General features: G+C 36.2%; 1 protein-coding gene across 2 annotated transcripts in view; it reads left to right on the top strand.

The window, feature by feature from the left end:
- sugt1 (SGT1 homolog, MIS12 kinetochore complex assembly cochaperone) overlaps positions 1 to 26,689 on the top strand; it is a 69,210-nt gene that overhangs the window by 22,397 nt on the left and 20,124 nt on the right. For both annotated transcript variants that reach the window (XM_073842807.1, XM_073842808.1), the window contains exons 5-10: positions 3,062 to 3,132; positions 5,467 to 5,520; positions 6,701 to 6,729; positions 6,894 to 6,919; positions 7,053 to 7,149; positions 13,004 to 13,111. In XM_073842807.1, the coding sequence (XP_073698908.1) occupies positions 3,062 to 3,132; positions 5,467 to 5,520; positions 6,701 to 6,729; positions 6,894 to 6,919; positions 7,053 to 7,149; positions 13,004 to 13,111 (385 nt within the window). The remainder of the gene's footprint in view (positions 1 to 3,061; positions 3,133 to 5,466; positions 5,521 to 6,700; positions 6,730 to 6,893; positions 6,920 to 7,052; positions 7,150 to 13,003; positions 13,112 to 26,689) is intronic.

A 26,689-nucleotide genomic window follows, 5' to 3' on the forward strand; every position in this document is an offset into this window, starting at 1 on the left:
CATTAGTTAACAGGTTTGTTTTAAGATACTTTTGAATGCATAATGATACATTTTTGACAATGTTTAATCCAGGAGCGACAATACTTCATATATATACAGCGCATGATAGATTTGCGAGTGTGCAGAACACCGTTTGAGCGCGCGCACACACACACTTTGCGCAAGAGTAGAGATACGGTTTGAGTGCGCGCACTCTCTCTAAGCGAGAGCAATGTATATCTGAGAGCGCGCGTCCAGTTTTGTGCGAGAGCAAAGGAAATCCGCGTGCGAGCGGAGAGATTCGTGCTCGCACATGATATTAATATGCTTTCGCGCAACAATAATGCGCTCTCGACATTTGTCATTAAAATAACGGCATAAAAAAAAGGCCTCGGAATGAACGTAGTTACACACAACTACACCGAGTGCGGAGCAGCTGCACGTACAACAGCTTTTAGCCGAGACAGAGAAAAGCCAGAAGTGTTGTGTAGCGCCAACGCAGCTCTGGCCCATTATCTTCTAAATGATGTCGAGGCAGTACCGCGTTCGGCCACAATCGGCTCGAGAATATATGTATGTGAGAGGAGAATACATGTGTGTGAGAGGAGAATACATGTGTGTGAGAGGAGAATACACGTGTGTGAGAGGAGAATACACGTGTGTGAGAGGAGAATACACGTGTGTGAGAGGAGAATACACGTGTGTGAGAGGAGAATACACGTGTGTGAGAGGAGAATACACGTGTGTGAGAGGAGAATACACGTGTGTGAGAGGAGAATACACGTGTGTGAGAGGAGAATACACGTGTGTGAGAGGAGAATACACGTGTGTGAGAGGAGAATACACGTGTGTGAGAGGAGAATACATGTGTGTGAGAGGAGAATACATGTATGTGAGAGGAGAATATATGTATGTGAGAGGAGAATACATGTGTGTGAGAGGAGAGAATATATGTATGTGAGAGGAGAATACATGTGTGTGAGAGGAGAGAATATATGTATGTGAGAGGAGAATACATGTATGTGAGAGGAGTGAATACATGTATGTGAGAGGAGAATACATGTATGTGAGAGGAGAATACATGTATGTGATAGGAGAGAATATATGTATGTGAGAGGAGAATACATGTATGTGAGAGGAGAGAATACATGTGTGTGAGAGGAGAGAATATATGTATGTGAGAGGAGAATACATGTGTGTGAGAGTGCCAGAATGAATTATGGCTTGCACGGCCCCTCATATATATGTGTGTGTGTGTGTGTATGTATATATATATATATATATATATATATATATATATATGTGACCCTGGACCACAAAACCAGTCTTAAGTCGCTGGGGTATATTTGTAGCAATAGCCAAAAATACATTGTTTGGGTCAAAATTATTGATTTTTCTTTTATGTCAAAAATCATTTGGAAATTAAGTAAAGATCATGTTCCATGAAGATTTTTTGTAAAATTCCTACTGTAAACCTATCAAAATGTAATTTTTGATTAGTAATATGCATTGCTAAGAACTTAATTTGCACAACTTTAAAGGTGATTTTCTCAGTATTTTGATTTTTTGCACCCTTAGATTTCAGATTTTCAAATAGATGTATCTCGACCAAATATTGTCCTATCCTAACAAACCATACATCAATAGAAAGCTTATTTATTGAGCTTTCATATGATGTATATATCTCAGTTTTGTAAAATTTGACCTTATGACTGGTTTTGTGGTCCAGGGTCACATATATGTATATATGTGTGTGTAACTCTTTTAGGTTGGAGGGTCTCCTTGCCATCACCCTGATCTTTAGCTCCCTCCACAGATTCTCAATTAGATTAAAGTCAGGACTCTGGCTGGGCCACTGCAAAACGTTGTCTGCTAACTATTTCTTCACCAGTTTTGCTGTGTGTTTTGGGCCGTTGTCGTGCTGAAATGTCCAAGTTTCTCTGCAGATTGTTGTTGTTGAAAATTTTGTATTGCTCCTTTTTCATGGTGCCGTTTATTGTGATTAGGTTCCCTGGTCCACCAGCTAAAAAACACCCCCAAAACATTAGGTTCCCACCACCATGTTTGACAGTGGGGATGGTGTTCTTAGGGTTGAAGGCTTCTCCTTTTTTTATGCCAAATGAAGGCTACATCATTGTGGCCAAATTTTTTTTTTTTGTTTTATCTGACCATAAAACAGAAGACCAGAAGTCGTCTTCTTTGTCCAGATGAGCATTTGCAAAGGCCAAGCGGGCTTTTGTATGCCTTATCTGGAGAATTGGTGTCCTCTTTGGTCTGTATCCGTGGGACCCAGTGGTGTGCAGTGTCCGTTGGACTGTCTGCCTTGAGATGTTGCCACCAGCAGAGCCCAGATTCATTAGGATGGCCTTGGTGGTGATCCTTGGATTCTTTTTTTACCTCTCTCACTATCCTCCTGGCCAGCAGGTAACAGGTTACAGGTGTTTATGTCCTCAGAGATTTTTCACAGTGCGGAACGTCTTTTATTTTTTAATAATACTTTGCACTGTAGCCACTGGAACTTCAAAACATTTAGATATGGTCTTATAGCCCTTTCAGTGCGCAGCTGCAGGTCCTCAGTGAGCTCCTTTGTCTTAGCCATGACTGTCCACAAACCAACAGCAGAGAGCTTCTGTTTTTCACCTGTTGATGTTCCCAATGAATCAGGGTAATTAGGATGCTTTAGAACAGCTTGGACTATTTGGAATGGTATAGAACTTTGGATTTTCCCATAGACTGTGACAGTTTGCAAAGGGTATGAATAATTTTGGACATGCCACTTTTTGTTCAAATGTAAATAAAAGCTGAGAAATAGTTTTTCCACAATGATGCCTCTTGTACACCGCCTTACTATCTTGTGGGAGAAGCCTGTGTCATTTCTGGGCAAAAAAAAGCTGGTTGAATAAAAGTAACTTTAAGTCAGACTTTGCCAGGGGTATGAATAATTTTGGGCTTGACATATATATATATATATATATATATATATATATATATATATATATATATTAGTTATTTTTGCTTTAAATAAGGTAGTAACAGGTAGTAATAGTAACAGTCCTAATGTGTTTTTGTTATTCTTTTGAAGAATTGCAGAGTATCACCTTCATAACTTCAATGCTGCTCACCAGGCCCTCACAGCTGGAAAAGAGCTTGATTGTAAGTGTCACTTGAGTTCATGTATGTGTCTAAAAGTGTAGAGTTCAAAGGCGACATGACACTACATGATTCAGAATTACTGTATTGTGGTCAAGGGTAAGACTGGGCAATTTGAGTCTATATATATATATACATTGTGGCATCAAAATAAAGTATCAACATCAAGATATATAAAAGACATGGCTAAATGTGTCTTTTTTATTATAATTTATTTATAATTTATAATCTATTTTAATATTATTATTTATTATAATATTATTTTCAGATAACTTGAAAGAAATTTCATATTTGTTCATAAATGCAATCTGCAGTTTAGTGCTGGAATTCTTTATCATTCTTGTTTGGGGTCAAAAAGAAGTTTGAAATACCATTTCCATTCCCACAACCTCCTACTAGATCACTGGTGATTATCTGAATGTGGTTTTTGACTAAAGTTGGCTGTAAAATCATCTAGCGTGATGTCGCCTTAGAATCATACACAAATTATATTATATGAATTATATTTTGGGTAAAGGACTCCAGGGCCCGTATTCATAAAAAATCTTAGTGCAAAAATTCTAAGGAAATTCTTAGAAATGTGGGTGTTTCCTGACTTTCCTCTTAAAAGAAAAGATCCTAGTAAAGAAAAAAGTAATTCAGAAAGAATCTTAACCCTTAAAAGAGGTCTTAAGGTCCAAATTATTAGGAGTAGGGACAAGGACTTTTAAGAGGCTTAAGAGTTTCTTTAGCAGTGGAGAACACTGACAAAACATGCAATATGGGGGCAATGCAATATTTTGCACACAATGCATGACAGTGATTTCATAAGGTGCTACACATGAGATTGTGCAGATATAATGTTTGTGACTGATTTTTATTAGAGACATGCTAACATCTCTGACATAGTGCAGAAATGGAAGAAATCTAAACATTTATTACATGAACTTATTTGGCAACTGGAAACAATGCAACTATGCAGCAGTAATAATATGTTCACAACCTTCTATAAGCAAAGAGATCACACAAACAATTACAGCACTTTCACAACCTTAATGTACTGCTGTTCATTACCTATCAAATACATTAAATTCAACATTAACAGCGTGGTAAATAAAAATATATATAAACATATAAAATATATAAACTTATACAATGTGTGTGTGGTAGTGCGGTAAAACAGGAAAAATTATGCCTATAATATCAAAGTGAAGGCTTAAACTAGACCCTACACTTAAAAGTGCTCTTTTATTTCCTTCTTGGACAACCAACCAATCACAGTCTTCAAAAGGCTGTGTCATAGCTAGCAACGGGGTAAGCCACGCCTCCACACAAAGATAAAAGTTTTAGTCTTTTCTTTACTCAGAGTTGCACTTAGATTGATCCTGAATCACTCTTAAGCTAAGACTCCTATGTAGGAATTTTTAAGCTAAATTAAAAGCTTTCTGAGAGGATTCTTAGAATCTTTAAGAATACGGGCCCAGGGCCCATATTCACAAATAATCTTAAGGCTAAAAGTAGCTCATAACTTGCCGATTTAGGAGAAAATATTAAAAATACTGGGCGTGTCAGTCCTAAATTTAGGACTCCTAAAATTTTGCTCTAAGAGTATTTCACAAAGCTTTTTAGCGCTAAAACTAGCTCCTAAATCTGTAAAACATTAGAGTCATCCCAAATCCAAATTTTCCTTTGATTATATTCTTGTTTTCATTAACAAGTTGGGCAAGAAGTAACAGCTGTTCTTGCATCCAGTTTGGTTTTCTTTTAAATTTGCATATCTTACTATCAGCCATGGTTATTCTATTCTGTTAATAAAAAGGCATATGCATATTTATATGCATATGCTAATTGTTTATGAGAAGCTCACATGTAAAAGGCTGACAATCAGCTGAACATATACTTGTTTAATTAGTGACACTTAGCCTGCATTTTAAAATCTTTAATTGAATGTGGCAACATTTTTTATTTTATTTTATTTGAATATGGCAACAATATATCACGCTCTACAGTTTTCTATGAACAAATCACTGCCAATCACTGTGTGCATAGTTAATAGGCATGCTGACATCATCCATAGCAACGAGGTCAACCCCACCCTTACTCTTTTCTTAAGACTTCTCTCTATTCCTTACTAAAAGTTTTTCTCAACAGCTTTGTTAATAGGTTTTAAGAGAAAGCTCTTAGCTAAAAACTTTTATTGCTATTTAGGAGAACTCTTAGTGGTGAGATAAAATGTTCTGTGAATAGGGGCCCAGGTCTACATGGGAATGGATTGTAGTAGAAGGATCTGTCATTTCACGTAGTGTGCCTTATTCATTTTGCATGTAAAGTTTTTTTTAATATATTTGTCTTTTAAAGGCTCTATTGAAGAATTTCAAACATGGATCCAGCACTGTGAGAATAAAATTGCAAGTATGTATAAATTCACCAAGCACTTCATTTGATTTATGACACAATTACTGGTTGACTATTAAGAAAGCTTTCACTAAAATTAAAATCGCTGCATTGCAGACATGTACAGAACACAGTTTAGGTTACAATCCTTAACACTCAAAAATTTAGCTATACATTCACATGTAAGGTGGATTTTTGAGTGTTCTCAGAAGCTTACTTATAGCTAAGTAATGGCGTTTTTGTAAGTGCTCTTAAATTATCAGCAACCATCTATAGCTTGCTGTATGTTGTTAAATCAACTGGTTTCCCGTGGTCATAGAAAACAGTAAAAAGAAAAAAGTTCCTTGTGATGGATGATTAAGGGAATTTGACCTTTGAGTTATTTATATTTACAATATTATGGAATAGGAAGTCATGGCCATTCAAGAGCCATTTTTGTTTTTTGTTTTTTGCTAAAAAAGTAAATATGGGCATATGCTTTAGAGATATTTTACTCATAAGAATTTCTAGGGTTGCCAATAATTGTGGCCAACATGCAATAGAGAAAAAACATTTATTTCATAATATGAGTTACCCTTCACTTTTAATTGTTTTACTTGAAAGGTTAGAATTTTGTGAATTTTTTTTAATGAAAGATCAAAAAGATGCAGAATTCATATTCATGAAGGGTGCCAATATTAGTGGAGGGAACTGTATAGTAAGTATAAATTGACTTAATATAATATTAAAAATGTTACTTCATCTGCTATGAATACAGTAGTCACAAATGACTGTTAAAGTAATTTAAATGTAATTGTCAAAAGCAGTGGAAACCAAGTCACTAACCTGACTCAAATGCTGTTTGGCGGTTGGTTTGATACTGAGAAAATCATATTTACACAGATACACTGTAAATCAAGAATCATAAATTATCAATCAAGCTCTGTCTGTATTTGGTGAATCATCCTATTATGATTATGCATAAAGACATTTATTGCTGCTAATTGAACTATACTACTGTTATGAACAGAGTTTTAATTTCATATTAATCTTTTCATTACATTTTTTAAAACTTATTTTAAAACCTATTTCCACCCATGTCATATGCTTATATTTGATATGATTTTACCCCCTATATTAAAGTAGTCAGTATGAAGTGTGTTTTTTGTGTGTGCATGTTTTGCCAGAACTAATACCTTCTTGTTCTCTGAATTTTCAGCTCACATTCCAAACCAAACCTCAGATTTGGTAAGCATGTTATCATCTTATATTTGTCCATTTGGGGTGCTGTTCATTGTATTTCATTAAATTGAGTCCTTAGTAACATGAGAGAAGAGAAGTCTAAACTATTTGTGGTGAATTCTGAGTTTCTTTTCTTTTTCTCTTTGGTTTCCCCTGGAATATTTAAACAGAAGCAAACTACAACCCTGTTTGTCAAGTAAGTGTGGTGATGTTTTTTGTTTAATTTCAAACCCACTTACTCTATAACTTTTATTTATTACACTAATTATGATCCAATACAATAAGAAAAACAAAAATCATGTCACACTTAAGTACTTACTTCACTTCAGACATGACTGGTACCAGACAGAGTCTCAAGTTGTAGTGACCATCATGGTAAAAAATGCCAAGAAGGAGGATGTAACTGTCATCTTTGGTGAGAGAGAGGTAATGTTCCTACTTGTTTTTTCTTCTTGTCACTAATGTATTCATCATGTTTTTAGCACTGACAGAGATTACTTTTAAGTACTAAATGGTAAAAAAGCCCTAAAAATAATTTACATTTATTTATGCAGTTGAGGTAAAAAAAAATTACATGTATTTTGCAGAATCTGCAAAATGTTAATTATTTGACCAAAATAAGAGAGAGCATGCAAAATGCATGTTTTTTTTTTTAGTACTGATCTGTTATTTCACATAAAATACATTTACATGTAGTCATGTAGTAAATAATAGTTGAATTTATTCAAATGACCCCATTTAAATGTGTACATGCATTTGATTATTAATACTGTGCGGTTATCTGAATGATCCACAACTTTCACGCAAGCATATTCAAACAAATGTCAACGCAGATAAGTTGTGTTAAACAATGCAAAATCAACATTACTCGTCTATCAAATAGAAACAACGCAACCTCTGCGTCTGATTCCAGGCCTTTCCACTCCATGAGTTCTCTCCAACGCTGGAAAGCAGCTCTGATATTTATGCTGGTCCCACCTCTTGCCTGATCATATCTTCATTCTGTTCAAAAGTTCACACCCCTGGCTCCTTAATGCATAATTTTTTTAACCTTCTCTAATAGTTGCATATGAGTCCCCCAGTTGTCCTCATTGTGAAAAGATAGATCTCAAAATCATACAGTCATTGTCGGAAAGGGTTCAAATACACAAAAATGCTGAAAAACCAAAGCATTTATGGAACCTGAGGGATTTTTCTGAAAAACAGTGGGCAGTTTAACTGTTTAGGACAAACAAGGGACTCATGAACACGTCACTAAACAAAAAAACAAAACAAAACAAAAAAACAGCTGTGGATCAATCATGTAACAACACAGTATTATAAATCAAGCATATGTAATTGTTTGAATAGGATCATTATTATAAATTCAACTATTTTCTCTTGTGGACTATATGTAAATGTCTTTTTATGTGAAATATCTTATTCAGGTCAGTACTAAATTTTTCTAACAACTTTTATCCAACAATTTTAGCATACATCCCAGTATGATTCATCTCAGTATAACAAAAGGAAAAGTATTAAGACTTGGAAGATTTTAAATAATTGTTCAAGATTGAGGATTCTCACAAAACTATATTTTCTACTTTTTTTCAAGAAAAATAAAAACATTTTATTTTTAATTTTTCAAGCAAGACCACACTGAGACGCCAACAGACCACTATACCAGTCACCTTAATGTTATATAAAGATATATGGATCTCTATTCGGAAATATTAAATGGCAAAACACAAATAAAAAAAGCAAATAAAAACATTATCAATTTGGCAAATGTGCTGATCTGAAGTAGGGTTGGGCGATGTCGACCAATTTGGCATCGTACGATGTCTAATGTGAAACATCGCGATGGACGATGGCATCGTCTGCGGGGGGCGGGGGTGAGGGATGGTTGTTGTTAAATAATTTATTCATAACGAATTAATTAATTGTAGCCTACCATGTCCACGAGTGCTTAATTTGAGCCGGATTCTGCTCTGGAAAATGTCCGATTTTGGATTTTTGCGTTCCGGTATTTGTTTTTAAAGATCCGGAATTAACAAGTGCATTAGATCATGACAGTGCGTGCGTGCAGACGAGACAAGATCAAGCGCGGGTTTATATAAATGCATTTGGACGATGTGTGTTGGTCCTTAACATATTTTCGACCAGTCAGCTTTTTTAAGTTCAATAACGCTCTCATTATTTGCTTACTGCTTAACACACTCTCTCAAAACGCATTTAATGAGCAGCGGAATGTTTAGAGAGAAAGCTTAATATCAGAAATAATACCAAATCAAGCGAAATATTATGTATTAACATTATAAACACTATAAACATAGCTATAAGTTAGTTACCCTGACTCCAAAACGAATTATTTAAATGTAGAGGTATTTAGAACAGAACAGAAATGAAACAAAATATATAAAGTTAAGAAACTAAAACAAAGCGAAACTAAAAATAGCGCGTTGGGCTCACGCACCTCTGTTTTTCGGCACAAATCCAAGTGTTCCAACTAGGCTTTTTGTATTTGTATTGTGATCACTAACAACTTCCTTGTTATTATTTCCTCATAATAATAATAATAAAATAAGTAGAGATGCAGAAATTGAAAGCATGCATTTCATTTGGCTATATAGGGATTTAGTGTGTTTTCCGTGAGCGGGTTGCTGCTGCGGCGGGGGCGGGGCTTGGCGCTGCGGGGGCGGGGTGGAGGATCGCGATGCCGGCTCAGCATCGTGATGTCTTTTGGCCATCGGCGATGGACGATGGCATCGTCTATCGACCCAACCCTAATCTGAAGCTCAGCTCAACATGACCAGTGAACAGTTCCTCTGTCATATTGATTGTTGATGGCGATATAAACAGTCCATAGCAAACTACAATGAAAACACGCTGCTTCACTTGGCAGACATCCGACCATACTGAAATGTGCTCATAAAGCCATCAAAGAGTGCATATACAAAAAATCTTTCCCTTTTGTGGTTTAGTTATGCATCGCCCTAACATACTAATGAAGAAACTCCCCTAATCCCTCTTTTATTGGTAAAATAATTAACATTTTGCAGATTCTGCAAGGTGTATGTAAACTTCAGACCTGTAAATCGATTTATAAAAATAATGCATATGAAGAACATTTAAACATCAACTAATAAAATAACCAGTTGGATGTCTAGAGAATTTTTTCCTGCAACTCTTACTGATGAAAGGGACAAATGTGCCTTTTACTGACAACAACACTTAAGTCTAACAAGTCAAAGAAATAATAAAAGTATTTTTTGTTTAACCAAGCTGAAAATGACATGCCCAAAATGAAATGGCTGCAGCTCTTACACTTGGTCTACACCGGAACATGACAGTTGTATAGCAGTTGATAGCTAAAGTCTTATCTGCGCTGGACGTGACAAAGCAACCGTTGTGTCAGAAATAGAATGTAGCATCAGATGTGTCTTGCCGTATCCAGTGTAGAGAGTATCACTGATTATAATGGGTTCACTATGTTAAACCCTTCCTGGTCTTTTCTGAAAGCAAACACAATAAAGGAGTAGAAAAAATAAGACAAGGATTTGAGAAGTTTAAAATACATTTGATTTAAAGATTAAAAAAATTATGTACTATCTCTAAGCTTTTCTGTAAGGTAGATTTAGGAGTCTTTCCAAAAAGGACACTTGACGACTTCCTGAAAACCAAGGCAATTCAGAATTACTGTGCACCACTGACCCTTGCAAACTCCTCTAAAACACGCTTTCTCTGTGAACGTCCATTATAAAACACTAGCCAGGTATGAACTTTGAACTTAGCGAGCATGTTAATATGCTTGTGCAAAAAAAAAAAAAAAAAAAAAAGTTATCTGTCAGTGCGCACAGACACAGTGTTTGTGCATTAATAATAATAGACTTTAGTGTAATCTTCATTACCTTGCTTACAACCATCATTGATCAAAACTTCGCTAGCTTTATGCCCAAAGGTGAGAGTTAGATGTTTTAACCTGCTGTTCATTTCAGACAGTGCTGTGACGGAGGACTTACAGGGACTGGAAATGATCTCTGAAAATGAGCGAGGACATTAATCTCCATTTTTTTTCTCTATATCTTATGAAATTGCCTCTCGTTTTCTCTCCACTGTTTTGGATTCATTTGCTGTTTGAATGCATTTGCTTACTGGATTCTTGGGCTGAAATCTGAGATAGCCACTGGTTCAGTGGTTCAATGCTGGGATCAGTGAGTTGATACGCACTTTAAACTACTGGTTCAAAACAAATTATTGACAAAGGTTTCAAAGCTTTACAAAGCAGCGCATTGAAATTACTTATCACTAGTGCTTCGCATAAAACGGTTAGCAGTCTCTATTATATGTTGAAATAAAGATTTGATTACATTTAAAGCAGATAACACCTCTAGTGGACGCCCCCAGCATTGGACATTTTCTATAGCTCCTTTCACACAGTAATACCAGTAAGTTGACGTAAAATTAACAGACCGACTTTACCGGTAAATGCAAAAATGTTTGACGTTTGTTGATGTTTCATTTTTGTCTTAAATATTTACATTCATGCAGTTACTTTTGGCCCAGAGACATCGTATTTTGAAAATCGTTTTCAAACTGAACTACACACCGAGTAAATGTGTCATCTGTGTCAGAAGGTTATGACTGGCCCAGAGTAAAAGTCTTACATCAGTGCATTCTAAACTCGTACATGCTTATACTGGTAATCTCATTCTGGGTTCACACAGAGTATATTACTGGTCATTTACTTAATTATACAACTTCCCCTACCAGTAAATTGCCAGAACGAATTTACCCGTATTAGCAGCACGTGATTTAATTAAAAATCCTTAACACATTAAAATGGTGTAATGCAAATAAATTACAGCATGTGAAATTGTCATTTACGTCACACAGTTAAATGTGTGAGGATGTGACAATGACAGACATCCCACTTCTCCCAGCAGGTCTGGGATTTTCACACATATTGTTAGCGGCCCCCTGATGCATGCAAATTATATACACTATCCCGAAAATCGAATGACAAATGAGAAGCCCTCTTTCCAGGGTTTGAAAGTGTAACCAGTAAACAAATACAGACTAAATGGAACAGCAAAATATCCAGCGTTGTATGGCTAGATGATACGCATCCTACGTTTCTCAGCTCAAAAAAGCAAACCAGCATCTCGCTAGTAAAGTTTTGATGGATGAAGATTGTAATCAAGGTAAATATGATTGCAGTTGACATACAGTAAGCATGTACGAGTCTGTTATATTGATGTGCAAATGTGCGCTCTTGATGCTCTGATTACACATTGTTTTTAAGCACAGACATGTTTCGGTACATTCATGTTGTTTCCACACAAATTTAGGATTTTGATTTTGATTTGTCATGTCCCCTATAGTTGCTGTGGTTTTGCGTCAATTTATGAATTGCATTAACACCTGTATCATTTGGTTATTTAGTTTCCTTTTGGAGTTTTGTAGTATAAATTTTTTTTTTTTTTTTTTTTTTTGGAAAGACACCTAAATTTACTTTGAGGGAAAAAAAACAGCCTTCAGAAAATACAGTTTTGTGAGTACGGCTATTCACACTTGAAATTATTAACACTGGGTCATCCTAAACCCCAGAAAAACAGAATTCTGGGTTATCTGTAATCATGTTTCACACTGCACATACTATACCTGGGGTTAACTGTTAATCTTGGGTATTTATTAACAGACGTTTCACACGGTATATTCCTAAACTCCGGGTTAACGTTCTTTTATTTGCGGTGTCACTGTCATTGATTGGACAGCAGGCAACCTGTTTAAACACAGCTTTTCCCACGTCTTGCCAAAAAAATGTCAAATGATACCCAGCCTCAGCTAATTTGTCAGTTGATGTCTAAGTAATTGCATTTTGCCATGCTTCTCACTTTGTAGAACAATAGAATAGGATTTTGGCAGAAATTAGAAAATTGTAAGGTTTGTAAAAGCCATAATCCAGATGGAAGTGATGATTAGAATAGTGAGTTTAACACTGAGTCCAGAAGAAAGAGGTTGTAGTGTCAAACCTTACTCCCTGGGAGCAGTAGAGGCACTGTAGTGACGTTAGAGACTGCAGTTTGATGTATGCCAGTTGATGCTGGTTTGAATCCCACTCGGAGTGATGCAGGTTAAACCAGTTGCATAAATGTAATACCCTATTGTAGCTGTGACTGTCACCTTATGCCATTCCATTCAGCTTACTATTCCTGTGCCCTTATGCAAGATCTGTTTCAAAATATATGATATCCCAAAATTAGAAACTAATGAGTCTGTTCTCTCTTCTGAGTCTTAGCTGACAGCTGAGATAAAGCTTTCATCAGGAGAAGATTACTGCCTAAAGGTCCATCTTCTGCATCCTGTTGTCCCTCAACAGAGCACATACAGGATCCTTTCAACCAAGGTATGCCTCAATAAATAAGCTTTTCTGGATTGTAATATATCAGCAGAATTTTCTTTTCTTTTTTTTTTTAACTAACATCCTTATAAAAGTTAGTGATGTTTGAAATAATTGACTACAGGCTGTAGAATTATTTTCATGTTTAATTTATTTATTTTAATTATTTGGCCCTGAAACATTTTTAGCCTCATATGCTAATTCCAAAGTGCAATTTGCAATTTCAGAGACTTGAGCTGCTGCTCTGCCATTTTTAAGAGGGACATTTACAAATTAAACTACTCACTACTAAAAAGCTTAATGAAGCCTTCTATAAATTGAGAAAAATATCTGTTTTCTATAAACCGTAAAAAAAAAAAAAAAAAAGGGAATTGTCTTATTTTTATTTTGTTGTTTCTCCAATTATTTGCATGGCCAGTGTTTTTGTGGTGTTTTAGTCATTTTATAATATCTGTAATAATTTGATAAACTGAAATGAGAGTCTAATGCATTCCTCAAAGCTTGTGTGTATTGGTTGTCTTCAGTCAAATACAATTAAATTGTGACTGTGCCTCAAATGCAGTCAACTAAAAATTCACTGTCTGTAAAGTTGTGAACCGGATAGTCCATACAATCTAGAGCAGTGTTTCCCAAACTTTTTTTCTGGGGACCCACATTTTAAAGTCGATAAATCCTTGTGACCCAATAAACATTAGGCCCATATAGTTCATATATCACGAAGAGAATTTATGCATTAACAAAATATGTATGACCGTATTTAAGGTCATGCTTCCACTTAACTATTTAAAAGAGATACAGATATTTGACAAAGCACATTTTTTTTATTTAAGTAAAATGCAGATTTGCAGAAAATGCTGTTTACCACAAACACAATACTTATCCAATATTTTGGTTTCAAATCCAAAAGTGCTTTTTCAGCATTGTGATCCTCTTTTATCACAGTACACTGCTACAATAACAGACATATTCACGTTTAAACTCAATAAAAAAACAACGTATTATTCAATGCACTTGACTTCTAGATTTGTATATTAAGTTGCTCAAGCAAGTTGCAACACATTTAAACACAACATAGGGAGGCTATAGCTTCCTTTTCTTATTGAAATTGGGCTATCAACAAAATGTTTTAATTAAAACTTACCACAGACAGAAGCTCTCATGCTTTTCTTTCGCATTAAATCTTTATTAAAAACAATCCTTTAAAGAACTTTTCTACCTGGACAAGTGCACGTATTATGTTCCCTTTTTCTTTAAAACTGCACTTTTCCTTATTTTAAACCTAGCCAAAAAGCCACGTGTTGACTGTGAAACAGTGGACTTCATTTATATGCATTTATGGGACATTTTCGTGTCAATCCATGTTCATTTTTACAGCGAACAATGCGCTGTCACTTTAATTCAGCGCTTGCAGCACAGCAAAAAATAGACTCTGCCGAAACGATCGCTGCTCTGCTGCAAACGCACTGCTTCTTGGACGCACTGCCGGACAGCAACCGCGTGCAGTGTGAACGCTCCAATCCGTTAACATGGGTGCGGAAAAAAATACGCAACGCACACGCACTGCAGTATGTGTGGAACAGGCGATGCAGAGCGCAGCTAAAGAACAACAACAACAACAACAACAAAAAGAAAGCAGAAGAAGAAAACGACGAGCTCCCTCGTGCGGCTAATAGGTGAACTACACATATACATTTTAATCAAGAGTATATAGCGCACTGAAAAATAGTGCTCGACTTGGCGACCCATACAAAATCTCCCGCGACCCACTTGTGGGTCGGGACCCCGCCTTTGGGAATGACTGATCTAGAGGACCTTGTACCGTTCCATTCCAGTAGATCTAGTTTAAAGTGAGAGAACCCAGTCTGTGCTTGTGAGAGGTCTTGATATGCAAATAGCACAAATGGAAGCCCAATTGTTCCCTTCACACCCAGTATCTAATACAAATCTCCAAAGCATGCTTTTGAGGGTTTGTTTGAACCGCTTATCCAAGCTGTCTGTCTGCAGATTGTAGAGGCTGGTCTTGTTGACAGTGATGCATAATTGGTGATTTCCTGATTTCCTGTACTGCTGTTTTCCGGTGGTCCCACACTGTCCATTGTAATACATTGGAAGAAGGGCATAAATGAAGAGCAGTGCATCTAAGGGTGCCTGGTCCTGCTGGTGTACAGCACTGGTTTTCTTAAAATGGGACATGCAGTATGTGCGAATGTCAGTGTACATGGTGGGCTAGAAAGGACCTGTGGTGATGTCATCAATAAACTCCATTCACGTTTTTAAAGTAACAGGAGAAGTGGCATGTGAATGTGTGCAACATTGTAGTTTTTATGACCAAAAAATGATTTTCAGGATTTTTTTTCATTAACCCTTATGTGTTGTTGGGGACGTTTTCGTCCACTGAGGGGTGATGTTGAGTCTTAATTTGGCCTCAACTTTTTCTCTGTTAAAGCATATTTAATTGTTTTTTTGTGAGAAATCTTATTTTGACACATTTTAAGAAAATGCTTTGAAATTTTTCAAAAACTTAACCGTACTCTCTGGGCAAATTTAGTACCCTCTCGTTATGTTTGTGGATGAAAATTAAACTGCTGTAAAAATTTATCAGATAAATATTTTAATTTTTTTTTTTTTTTTGCATAAATCTCTTAATCAACCTCAGTCCTGATCAGAACTACCAAACATATTGAAAAAATTCAGGATTTTGACTCGTTAATTGCTAAATTCATAAATGATGTCACTGATTTTTCGAAAAAAAAAAAAAAAAAAAAAAAAAACACACAAAATGACTTATTTTCAATATAAAAGGTAATTGTGGACTGGATTTTTTTTTTTTTTTGTCTTGGACATGTGAAAGATTAGTAAGAAGATTGGCTTTCATGCATTGTTAGTTTTGGCGCAGCATCAGATTTTCATTTTTTTCTCCCTCATTTGTTGTTCGTGGCTGTTGACTTCCATTATATATTTTTTGATTGCAATCCATGACACCATATAATGATGAATTCTTGATTGTGGTTTTCCCTGTTGGGAAGAGGTAAAATTAGTAAATTTTACTGCTGACTATCAGTTGGTCCCATTAACCCTTTAGATAGGCCTTTGCAAAAAAAAGCTTAGTTTTTACTAGAGGTCGACCGATGTATCGGTTTTGCCGATTAATCGGCACCGATAGTTGATTGGCGGAACTATCGGTTATCTGCAAAAATCCTTGCCGATAGTTTTTCCGGGTTGCGTTCTTTGCTGAAGCGGCTCACGCTCTGCTCCGCTGTCATAGAGTATGAGAGGTTAAGTCAGCCACCAATGTTTAATGCCCCATTCATAGTTTTACATTACATCATATCTGTCCCAGATCATTGTTAATGTTCATAAAGACTTGACCCTGGGCTGGAAGATTGAGTATTGTGCATTTAAGCGAAACATTTGTATTTCTGTACCTCTAATAATGTCTATATGTTTCATATAGAGCTATAATTTATGTTTTAGCCTTTTCTTCAGGTCGCGGAAGCATGGTAGTGGGTGTGCATCGTTACGCACTTTATTTCACAATGCCATTTTTCCTTGTTCTTTCTTGATTTTAATAACTGATCGACAAAAATATGTATTAAAAATTAAGATAAAAATTATACAAAACGAAATTCGTTTAAGAACACAAACAAATAATATTTAAACATAAATGTAAAACAGAAATGTTCTTAAATGGCTACAACAATATAGATCGCACTTTCTCTTTCCGTTTGATCTGTTGTTTAAACTAATCTTTGCCGCTTTTTTGATAATTCTTGAAGTAAACATTTGCCCGTTTGGTGATTAATTAAACTGTTTTAGACTTCTGCTTGAACTACACGACGCGTCCTGTGTGTGATACCTGCGAGTTGTTCGCGCAATGCAGCGATGCGCTTTTGCCCGGTTTCATTAAGGGTGGGTGAAAAATCGATTCTCCGACGCATCGCAATCCTCTCTTCAATGAGCTCGTGTTTTTCCCCGCATATGGCATGTGTGTGAGCTAGAGACGCGGCGGGCTTCATTGCACAGAATTTGCACTGTGAGACACGTGTGCATTGCTTGACAGTGTGTGCTTCCACCTGCAGTTTTTTACTTTACATATGCCTTCGTTTCTGCCATTTGCAATGCAGAACTATTAGATGCAGTAAACTCGTACACTGACAGACTTTCACTTGTACTTTGTGTTTGTTCGTCCTAAAAAGCTTGATTTGTGGATGCGGTTAAATTCACTTGCATTTTCGAATACTTTTATACGAAACTGATGCACAGTACACACAGTCAGTTTTGTTTTCAGAGCAGGACAAAACATCTGATGTATCGAAATAGATCTGTGCATTTGTTTGAAGCCTGTTAAAGCAGCCACTGTAATAATCAAACGAAAAGAAAAACCAATAACTATTGTCTGTAAACGTTCGGATACTTAAATTTCGGATACTTATTTTAAATAAGTAATTGTTTTAAAAAGTAGCCTGCTTATATAATAAAAAAAGTAAATTTTGCATAAAATAAACTTGACATAAAATGTAATTAAATTGAATCTTAATTTTAAGATGGCAGTAGCTACCGACATAAAGAGATTCCAAATATAAACAAAAAGCATAGAAACTGCAATTTTACATATTGTTAAAATGTAAAGATTCCCTACCCCTTTACAATGAGGCCATTTGTAACATCAACTAAAATTGATGAAAGCTGTAGAATAGTGTTGTTCCTTGTTAGAGTGAGTTAATTTCAACATTTACTGATATATTGTTAAATTTTGAAGTTTATTTTGTTAGCATTAATGAACTATGAAATAACTTTAATGATCAATATATACAGAAAAAACACATGAATTTCACATGTGCAAAAACACATGCGACACATGTGGAAACGTGTGCTTTTGGAAGACTTTCATGTGCATTCTGTGAGAATTCCCATGTGGACACGTGATCACACGTGGAACACGTGAAATTCATGTGGTTTTTCTGTAAGGGTAATTAATATTAATATTTTTTATTAATTTACCAATTATGGTTTAGTACTTTTTTAAAAATAGTAGATCACTATTTTAGTTGCCATTCAGTATCCATTTTCAAAAACTATCGGTTAATTAATCGGTATCGGCCAGTGTGGTCCAACCTAGCTATCGGTATCGGTAAAAACCAATATCGGTCGACCTCTAGTTTTTACATAGTTCTATGGAGTATAACGGCATATTATAGTGTGTGCGTGTGTGTGTGTGTGTGTGCGTGTGTGTGTGTGCGTGTGTGTGCGTGCGTGTGTGTGCGTGCGTGTGTGTGTGTGTGTGTGTGTGTGTGTGTGTGTGTGTGTGTGTAAATGTGAAAGTGTGAGAGAGACCTTTGTGCACCTTGATACGTCTGAGAAAATCAAAATAAGCACCTCAGCTCTCAGAACTACATGGAGTAAACAAAAATAAAGTATGTATAGGTGCTTATTTTGATTTTCTCAGATGTATCAAGGTGCACAGAGGTCTCTCACACTCACAGACACTAGTGTTGCTTTCGTCAACGAAAATTAAGACTAAATATGGTCGTCAACGAACCTTTATCACATGACGAAAACGAGACGAAACGAAACGAAAATGCTGGTCATGTGACGATGACTATAACAAAATGTATAATGCAATATCGTTGACGAATAAAAACGAGACTAAATGTGGTTTACAAAATAAAAACTATGCTAAAATGTCTCTTCATTTTCGGCGACGAAAACGAGACGAAACGAAATGTTATAACGTTAGATTGATGTGCGCATGCCCAGTAGCCAGAGCCTTATCCCTTCTAGCCTAAACCACAGGCGACGTCACTTTCTCAAGCCACACTCGCGGCTACAAACAAAGTTAGGTTTGACACAGAGAAAGGTTCGTCTTTGGGAGAAAAAGAAGAAACGACTCATACATTTTTTCATACTTTTTAGTAGTGATGGGAAAATTAAGCTTTCCAGCACCAAAGCGTTCCCCTCAACTGGATCTAAAAAGCTTCATTACTCGAAGCTTTTCAACACGTTGCACACTAATGACATCTTGTGGTCAAAGGTGGAAAAAGTTTATTTTGCGTCCCAGATGTCAAAGCGATTTTTGGACAGTTTCATAAAATGAATCAATGTGTGCTACGAAAACCATAAGAAATATTTTACTTACACAAATTAATTAATTGGTAAATAAACTTATAAAAGTACAAGCATGATTTGTGCAGACATAGAGGATCAAATAAATTAAGGATATTGTTAAATTGACTAATATTATTAGAAGTGCTTTTGAAGCGGAATTACTAGAAAATGAACATGCACAAAACTACACGTACATATTTATTCGTATTATGATTTATTCTTAATAAAGAAGTGAATGACACTTGAATCCTGTGCAAGTGGTTCGTGTTATTTGAATCAGAATACGAAGCAGTCAGTATTTATTTTATTTCAATTTATGTGTGTGTACTTCTAACATGTTTGGTAGGTAAAATAAATGTTGTAATTTCAAATTAGAGCATCTTCCATGTCTGGAATGGATGTATTCTTGAGCTTATAAGGTAAGGTTGAAATGGGTTTGGCTAAAAGAAAACATTGGTTTCGTCTATACTTCTACTTATACTATTTTGACTGGGTTAAATAAAATTGCATTACTAAAAATAGACTAAAATACAATTTTCATTGACAAAAAATTGACTAAATGTCATCAGTTTTCGTTGACTAAAACTAGACTAAAATGTCATCAGTTTTCGTCGACTAAAACTAGACGAAAATAGTCATGGGTAATTCTGACTAAAATAAGACTAAAATGCTCAGACTTTTAGTCGACTAAAACTTGACTAGACTAAAAAGAATATGAACGTGACTAAAACTAATAAAAACTAAAATGACAGCTTCACACAAAAGACTAGACTAAAACTAAAATTAAAATCGGCCGCCAAAAACAACACTAACAGACACTCACACACACTCTCATACACTCTCACACACTTTCACACACTCACACAAGTGAATCTAAATCTAAAGGGTTATTGGGGCCAACTGATAATCAACAGTAAAATTTACAAATTTTACCTCTTCCCAACAGGGAAAACCACAAACAATCAAGAATTCATCATTATATGGTGTCATGGCTTTGCAATCAAAACAACAACAAATCAATTGCAATCACGAACAACAAATGAGGGAGAAAAAATGAAAATCTGATGCTGCGCCAAAACTAACAATGCATGAAAGCCAATCTTATTACTAATCTTTCACATGTCCAAGACTGTTAAAAAGGTAAAAAAAAAAAAAAAATCCAGTCCACAATTACCTTTTATATTGAAAATAAGTCATTTTGTGTTTTGTTTTTTTTTTTTTCCAAAATCAGTGACGTCATTTATGAACTTGGCAATTAAAGAGTCAAAATTCTAAATTTTTTCAAAAGATTTGGTAGTTCTGATCAGGACTGAGGTTGATTAACAGATTTATGCAAAAAAAAAAATAATAATAATAATATTTATCTGATACATTTTTACAGCAGTTTAATTTAGTGGGTGTTTTCATCCACGAACATAACGAGAGGGTAGTGAATGTGAACAATGCACAGGGGTTAAGACTATTTTTTTTGCCTAGCAATCATTGTGTTGTAGATACAATTATTTGACTTACATAAACAAGAGTATCTGTTTCTCTAGTTTAATTTGATACTTTAACTTAAAACCCACATGCTAAAACAGTTTGCTATGTTATTGCTGTTTGGGGTGGGGATAGTTGTAACAGTTCATTAAAAATGTTACAACCAACTCCTTATGATGATTCCAATGAGTCAAATGATCCAATCACATCCTCTATTAAGGCAAAGTCATGTAAGGTTTTTTTGCACATCAAGGGATTTATGTAAAAATGTGTTTCTGTCATAATTTGTGCATCTTATTGGATAAAAACACTATCCACCTCAAATGAGCACATACATTTTTTGTGCACATTTAGAATTTATGTGCATCTTGACATTTCCATCCAGTATTTTTGTCATATTCCAAAATTCACATAAAATAGAAATGACAACACAACTAGTGACTGAATACAGTACACACACATACTCACACAAGCACACACAGAGCAATTGTTTTTGTGTTAAATTTGAAGTCCTTAAATGAATACAGTATAATGTTTTTTGTCACTTGGTTCACTTTATTTAAAAAAAAACTGATTATTTATTTATTTTATTTTATTCTTTGTTCTTCAGTCAAGTTTTTGCATAAATTTGGAAGTGTGGGTCTTTTTTCAGCAAACCCCTAATGGGGGAGGGTGTAACAATGGAACTCTTTGTATTTGGCATTAACTTACATAATCTGTGATTATGCAGTACATGCCCAAGTGAGTTTTATTTTTAGTAGACAAATGTGGCTGCCATATAACAAAGTTTAAGAGATCTAGCACAAACAACAACTGGGTTACTGATGCTCAAACATGACGTGTTACTTTCATCCCTGGTCTCCCCTATTATATAGGATCTGCCAGCCACTTACTTTTGCCGGTGTTACAGGGTTTCTGCAGGATTTTCAAATCTTATTTAATGCCTTTTAATGCCCTTTTTAATGCCATTTCTAACATTTTTAATGCCATACGCAACGAATAACTTACACCCCTGTGTATGAATGCGTGTTATTATAATGCATTTTTTTTTCATGCGGTCTTACAATGAGGCAACAATCAACATTTATTACTCTGCTGAACATAATTAGAAATGGATCAGGAGACAGGTTAAAATGTCAGCGTTTATTTGCAGACTTCAAAATTTAAAATATCAAGTCTGAACAGAAAAAAAAATTCTGAAACTTCAAACTAAAACGGTCTGCTCTTAAGTCTGTGTCACACAATTTTGGACCAGCCAGAAGCAATTACCAAACTGGTTCCGTGTTTATCATACTACGCGACATTGAATTAAAGTTATTAGTGGTGCAACGGATCACAAAACTCACGGTTCGGATCATATCACGGATTTGGAGTCACGGATCGGATCATTTTTCAGATCAGCAAAAAACAAACAAAACAAAAAAAAGTTAGTTGTATATTAATTACTGAATGCTTTAAGTACTTCTAATCCACAGCAAAAACGACTAGCTCAACTAATAAAGTCAGTAACAAAACAAGAACAATTACACAAATGACAAGTGTAGATGAATACAACACAGTAACTAATGAAATCAATAACACTAGTATTCAGGTGCAGAAATTTAATATTTAATTGTAAAATAACTAGTGCTTCTCACTGCATTTATTTATTTGATGCTGTCTCTTTAAGGCCAAATGCACGTACCTAATACTGGCATGCTGATACTGATCAATACTGATCTCAGCTGTTTCGGTTCACTGAAGACATAACCGACTGTGTTTACCAGAATACCAAAACGGGTATTTAACGGGTAACATAACTTTGTATGCATGTCAAGAGAAGTTTTAAAGAGGAATCAATCTGTGAATTACGTAGTCTGAATCGCGCGTCTCTCTCTGTGCGCGTGCTCGCTTCAGGTATGTGCGGCAGCAGTAAAAAGAAACAAAAACACAGCGCGCGTGTTCTCTTTTGCTGCAGCGGTCTAAATAGTTTTAATGGGTAAACTGGCAAGACAAAACATGTGCAAATTATAAACTTTTACTCTATGATGGTTAAATTTAACAGTTAATCCGCGAACCACATGCGTACCGAACTGTGGGGATTCACGGATCATCTACGATCCGTTGCACCCCTAAAAGTTATTAATTATACAGGCTATATTCCAGATAAATTGGTAATATTTGTTTCTTCAACACCATCTAAAGTTTTAATGCCCGTATAAAACAATTTAATGCTTTTTAATGCCATTTAAGGCCTTAATTTTCGCAAAATCAATTTAATGACTTTTAATGCTTTTTAATGCCCCGCGGAAACCCTGTGTTAACATGCTAACATGTTTCAGTCCAATCGTCTTCCTCTCTAGAGACATAGCAAAACCCTGTAATGGTGTTTTACACATTTGACACATTGTTGCTCGGTGCTCTGGTTACTGCAGCCATCTTCTAGTTTATGTAGGTGGTTTTTCATATTACCTTGGTATTGTTGAGGTTGTTGACATTCATGACACTGAATTTCTGATGTTGAATTTTTCTATGAGTGCCTCCTTTAGTTCATTGCACCCTTCAGCTCTTTCATCATCAATTGTAAGTAGAGGTCGACCGATATATCGGGCCGATATTTGCTATTTTTTCAGCATCGGCTGATTTTCGTGTTTAGTAGCGCCGATTTAAAGTCAGGCACGTCTGCGGGCAGCCCCGTGTTATTGGCGCGATGTAGCGCTACTGTGAAGGACCTCCAGCCAAAACTTTTGTAAGATTCAATAACAGTTCTGAGAGATAAAGGTAAGGTTAAATTATAATATTTGTAAGTCCCATGGCCATATATGTACTATATATTACTAGTAAACTATGAAGTGTTGCTTTCACTTAGTGAAAGAAAATCATAGGACCGTCTGGAACTGGCATAATACTACGGCTGGTTAAAGGTTTGCTTACTTGCAGTTAAGTTTAAAGACTGTAGTCTAAAACGATCAGCAGCTTGTTTGCTAACATATAAGCCCCAGTGTTATAAGTTCTGTTTTATTTTTCCTGTATCCGAGTCGGAGAATTTCACTGTGTGCGTGGGGTGGAGAACGCTGCAGCTCTCACAAACAATGCAGCGTTGCGATTACTCCGCCTCCTCGGAGACAGTGATGCACAGTGAGACAGTGAGGGTGGTCATATCCACGGGTCTGGTAATAAAAAAATGCATTCTAATTACTTGTGGGTGGGTCGAGCGTGGATGAGATAAATCAATAATGATGTCAAGTCAAGTCACCTTTATTTATATAGCGCCTTTTACAATACAGATTGTGTCAAAGCAACTGCACAGTATTTAAACAGCACCATAGTGTGTAAGTAACGCATTATTGTAACAATCAATTTTCAGTTAAAGGCAGTTCATCAATGAATTCAGTGATATCATCGTCAGTTCAGTTCAAATAGTATACGATATCGCTGGAAAATGTCCCCAACTAAGCAAGCCAGAGGCGACAGCGGCAAGGAACCAAAACTCCACAGGTGACAGAGATGGAGAAAAAAACCTTGGGAGAAACCAGGCTCAGTCGGGGGACCAGTTCTCCTCTGGCCAGACCAAACAACAGTTTGTACCAATGTCTGATTGTAGAGAACTCATCAGGATCCTGTGGTGTAGCGCCGATGGCCGTCAAGGTTGGCGAGGTCTTTATTGATGATCCGCCTTGGAGCTCATCTGGTTGACATCCACGGCTATTGAAGTCATCTCTAGGTGGTGATCCATGATCTAAGCTGGGTACGGACTGGATCCGGGGGACTGGAGTGACCATCTGATCTGGATACAGGCTGGGTCTGGTGGCTACGGTCATAGATATATATACATAGATACCGCATTGGACCGCTCCAAGCACGTAGATGCGTCCGCCATATTGGAACGGTCCACTTGACGTCATTCACCATACTGTAGGTTCGCAGACCAACGGCTGAGCAGGACTGTGGCTTTTCGAATTTTCAGTGATTACTATGAGATCTATGGGTGAATGACGTCAAGTAGACCGCAGTGAAATGGCGGATGGCTTACGTATAACGGCCCATAGAAACAGTCGCTAATGAGGCATCTACGTATATATATCTATGGCTACGGTGACCTCGGAATAAGAATGAAACAGACTAATATTAGCGTAGATGCCATTCTTTTTACGATGCAACGAGTGCATCAGGTGTTATGGGAGGTGTTTTCGGTTCCGGTTGACCTAATTAATGCAGCCTAACAATCCTTTAACGGATTTGAATTATAGAAATGTGTTAATGATTTTATGTGTAAGCCAGGTTAAAGAGATGTGTCTTTAATCTAGATTTAAACTGACAGAGTGTGTCTGCCTCCCGAACAGTGTTAGGTAGATTGTTCCAGAGTTTAGGCGCTAGATAAAAAAAAATGATCTGCCGCCCGCAGTTGATTTTGATATTCTAGGTATTATCAAATTGCCAGAATTTTGAGAACGCAGCGGACGTGAAGGACTATAATACGATAGGAGCTCGTTCAAGTACTGAGGAGCTAAACCATTGAGGGCTTTATAAGTAATTAGCAAGATTTTAAAATCTATACGATGTTTTATAGGGAGCCAATGCAGTGCTGACAGAACCGGGCTAATATGCTCATACTTTCTGGTTCTAGTAAGAACTCTAGCTGCTGCATTTTGGACCAGCTGGAGTTTGTTTATTAGGCGTGCAGAACAACCACCCAATAAAGCATTACAATAATCTATCCTTGAGGTCATGAACGCATGAATTAATGTTTCAGCATTTGACATTGATAGCATAGGTCGTAATTTCGATATATTTTTAAGATGGAAAAATGCGATTTTGCAGATGCTAGAAATGTGGCTTTCAAAGGAGAGATTGCTATCGAATAGGACGCCTAGGTTCCTAACTGATGACGACGAATTTACAGAGCAGCCATCTAGTATTAGACTGTGTTTTAGGTCATTACTTGTGGAGGTTTTAGGTCCAATAATTAATACCTCTGTTTTTTCAGAATTTAACAGTAAGAAGTTATTCGCCATCCAGTTTTTAATATCAGCTATGCATTCTGTTAGTTTTTCGAATGGATATGTTTTGCCGGGCTGCGAAGAAATATAGAGCTGAGTATCATCAGCGTAACAATGAAAGCTAACACCATGTTTCCTGATGATATCTCCCAAGGGTAACATGTAAAGCGTAAAAAGTAATGGCCCTAATACTGAGCCTTGAGGTACTCCATACTGCACTTGCGATCTAAATGATACCTCTTCATTTATTGCCACAAACTGATGACGGTCAGATAAGTACGATTTGAACCATGCCAGTGCACTACCACTAATGCCTACATAATTTTCAAGTCTATTTAAAAGAATGTTGTGGTCAATAGTATCAAACGCAGCACTAAGATCCAGTAGCACTAATAGAGAGATGCAACCACGATCGCTTGACAATAGCAGGTCATTTGTTACTCTAATTAGAGCAGTCTCAGTACTATGATATGGTCTAAAACCTGACTGGAAATCCTCACAGATACCATTTTTCTCTAAGAAGGAGCATAATTGTGAGGATACTACCTTTTCTAGTATCTTTGACAGAAAAGGGAGATTCGAAATTGGTCTGTAGTTAATTAATTCATAGGGTCAAGTTGTGTTTTTTTTAATGAGTGGCTTAATAACAGCTATTTTGAAGGTTTTGGGGACATATCCTAATGATAGTGACGAATTAATAATATTTATAAGAGGATCTATGACTTCTGGAAATACCTCCTTTAGTAGCTTAGATGGAATAGGGTCTAACATACATGTTGTGGGTTTAGATGATTTAACAAGTTTATACAATTCCTCCTCTCCTATAATAGAGAATGAATGGAATTGTTCCTCAGGAGATCTACAACGCACTATCTGATGCGATACTGTAGCGGGCGGCTGTATGGTTACAATTTTATCTCTAATAGTGTCTATCTTGGAGGTAAAGTACGTCATAAAGTCATTACTGCTGTGCTTTTGGGAAATGTCTAAACGTGTTGCTGCTATATTTTTAGTTAATTTA

Source organism: Garra rufa, chromosome 6 (assembly GCF_049309525.1).
Source record: "Garra rufa chromosome 6, GarRuf1.0, whole genome shotgun sequence".
Lineage (NCBI taxonomy): Eukaryota > Metazoa > Chordata > Actinopteri > Cypriniformes > Cyprinidae > Garra > Garra rufa.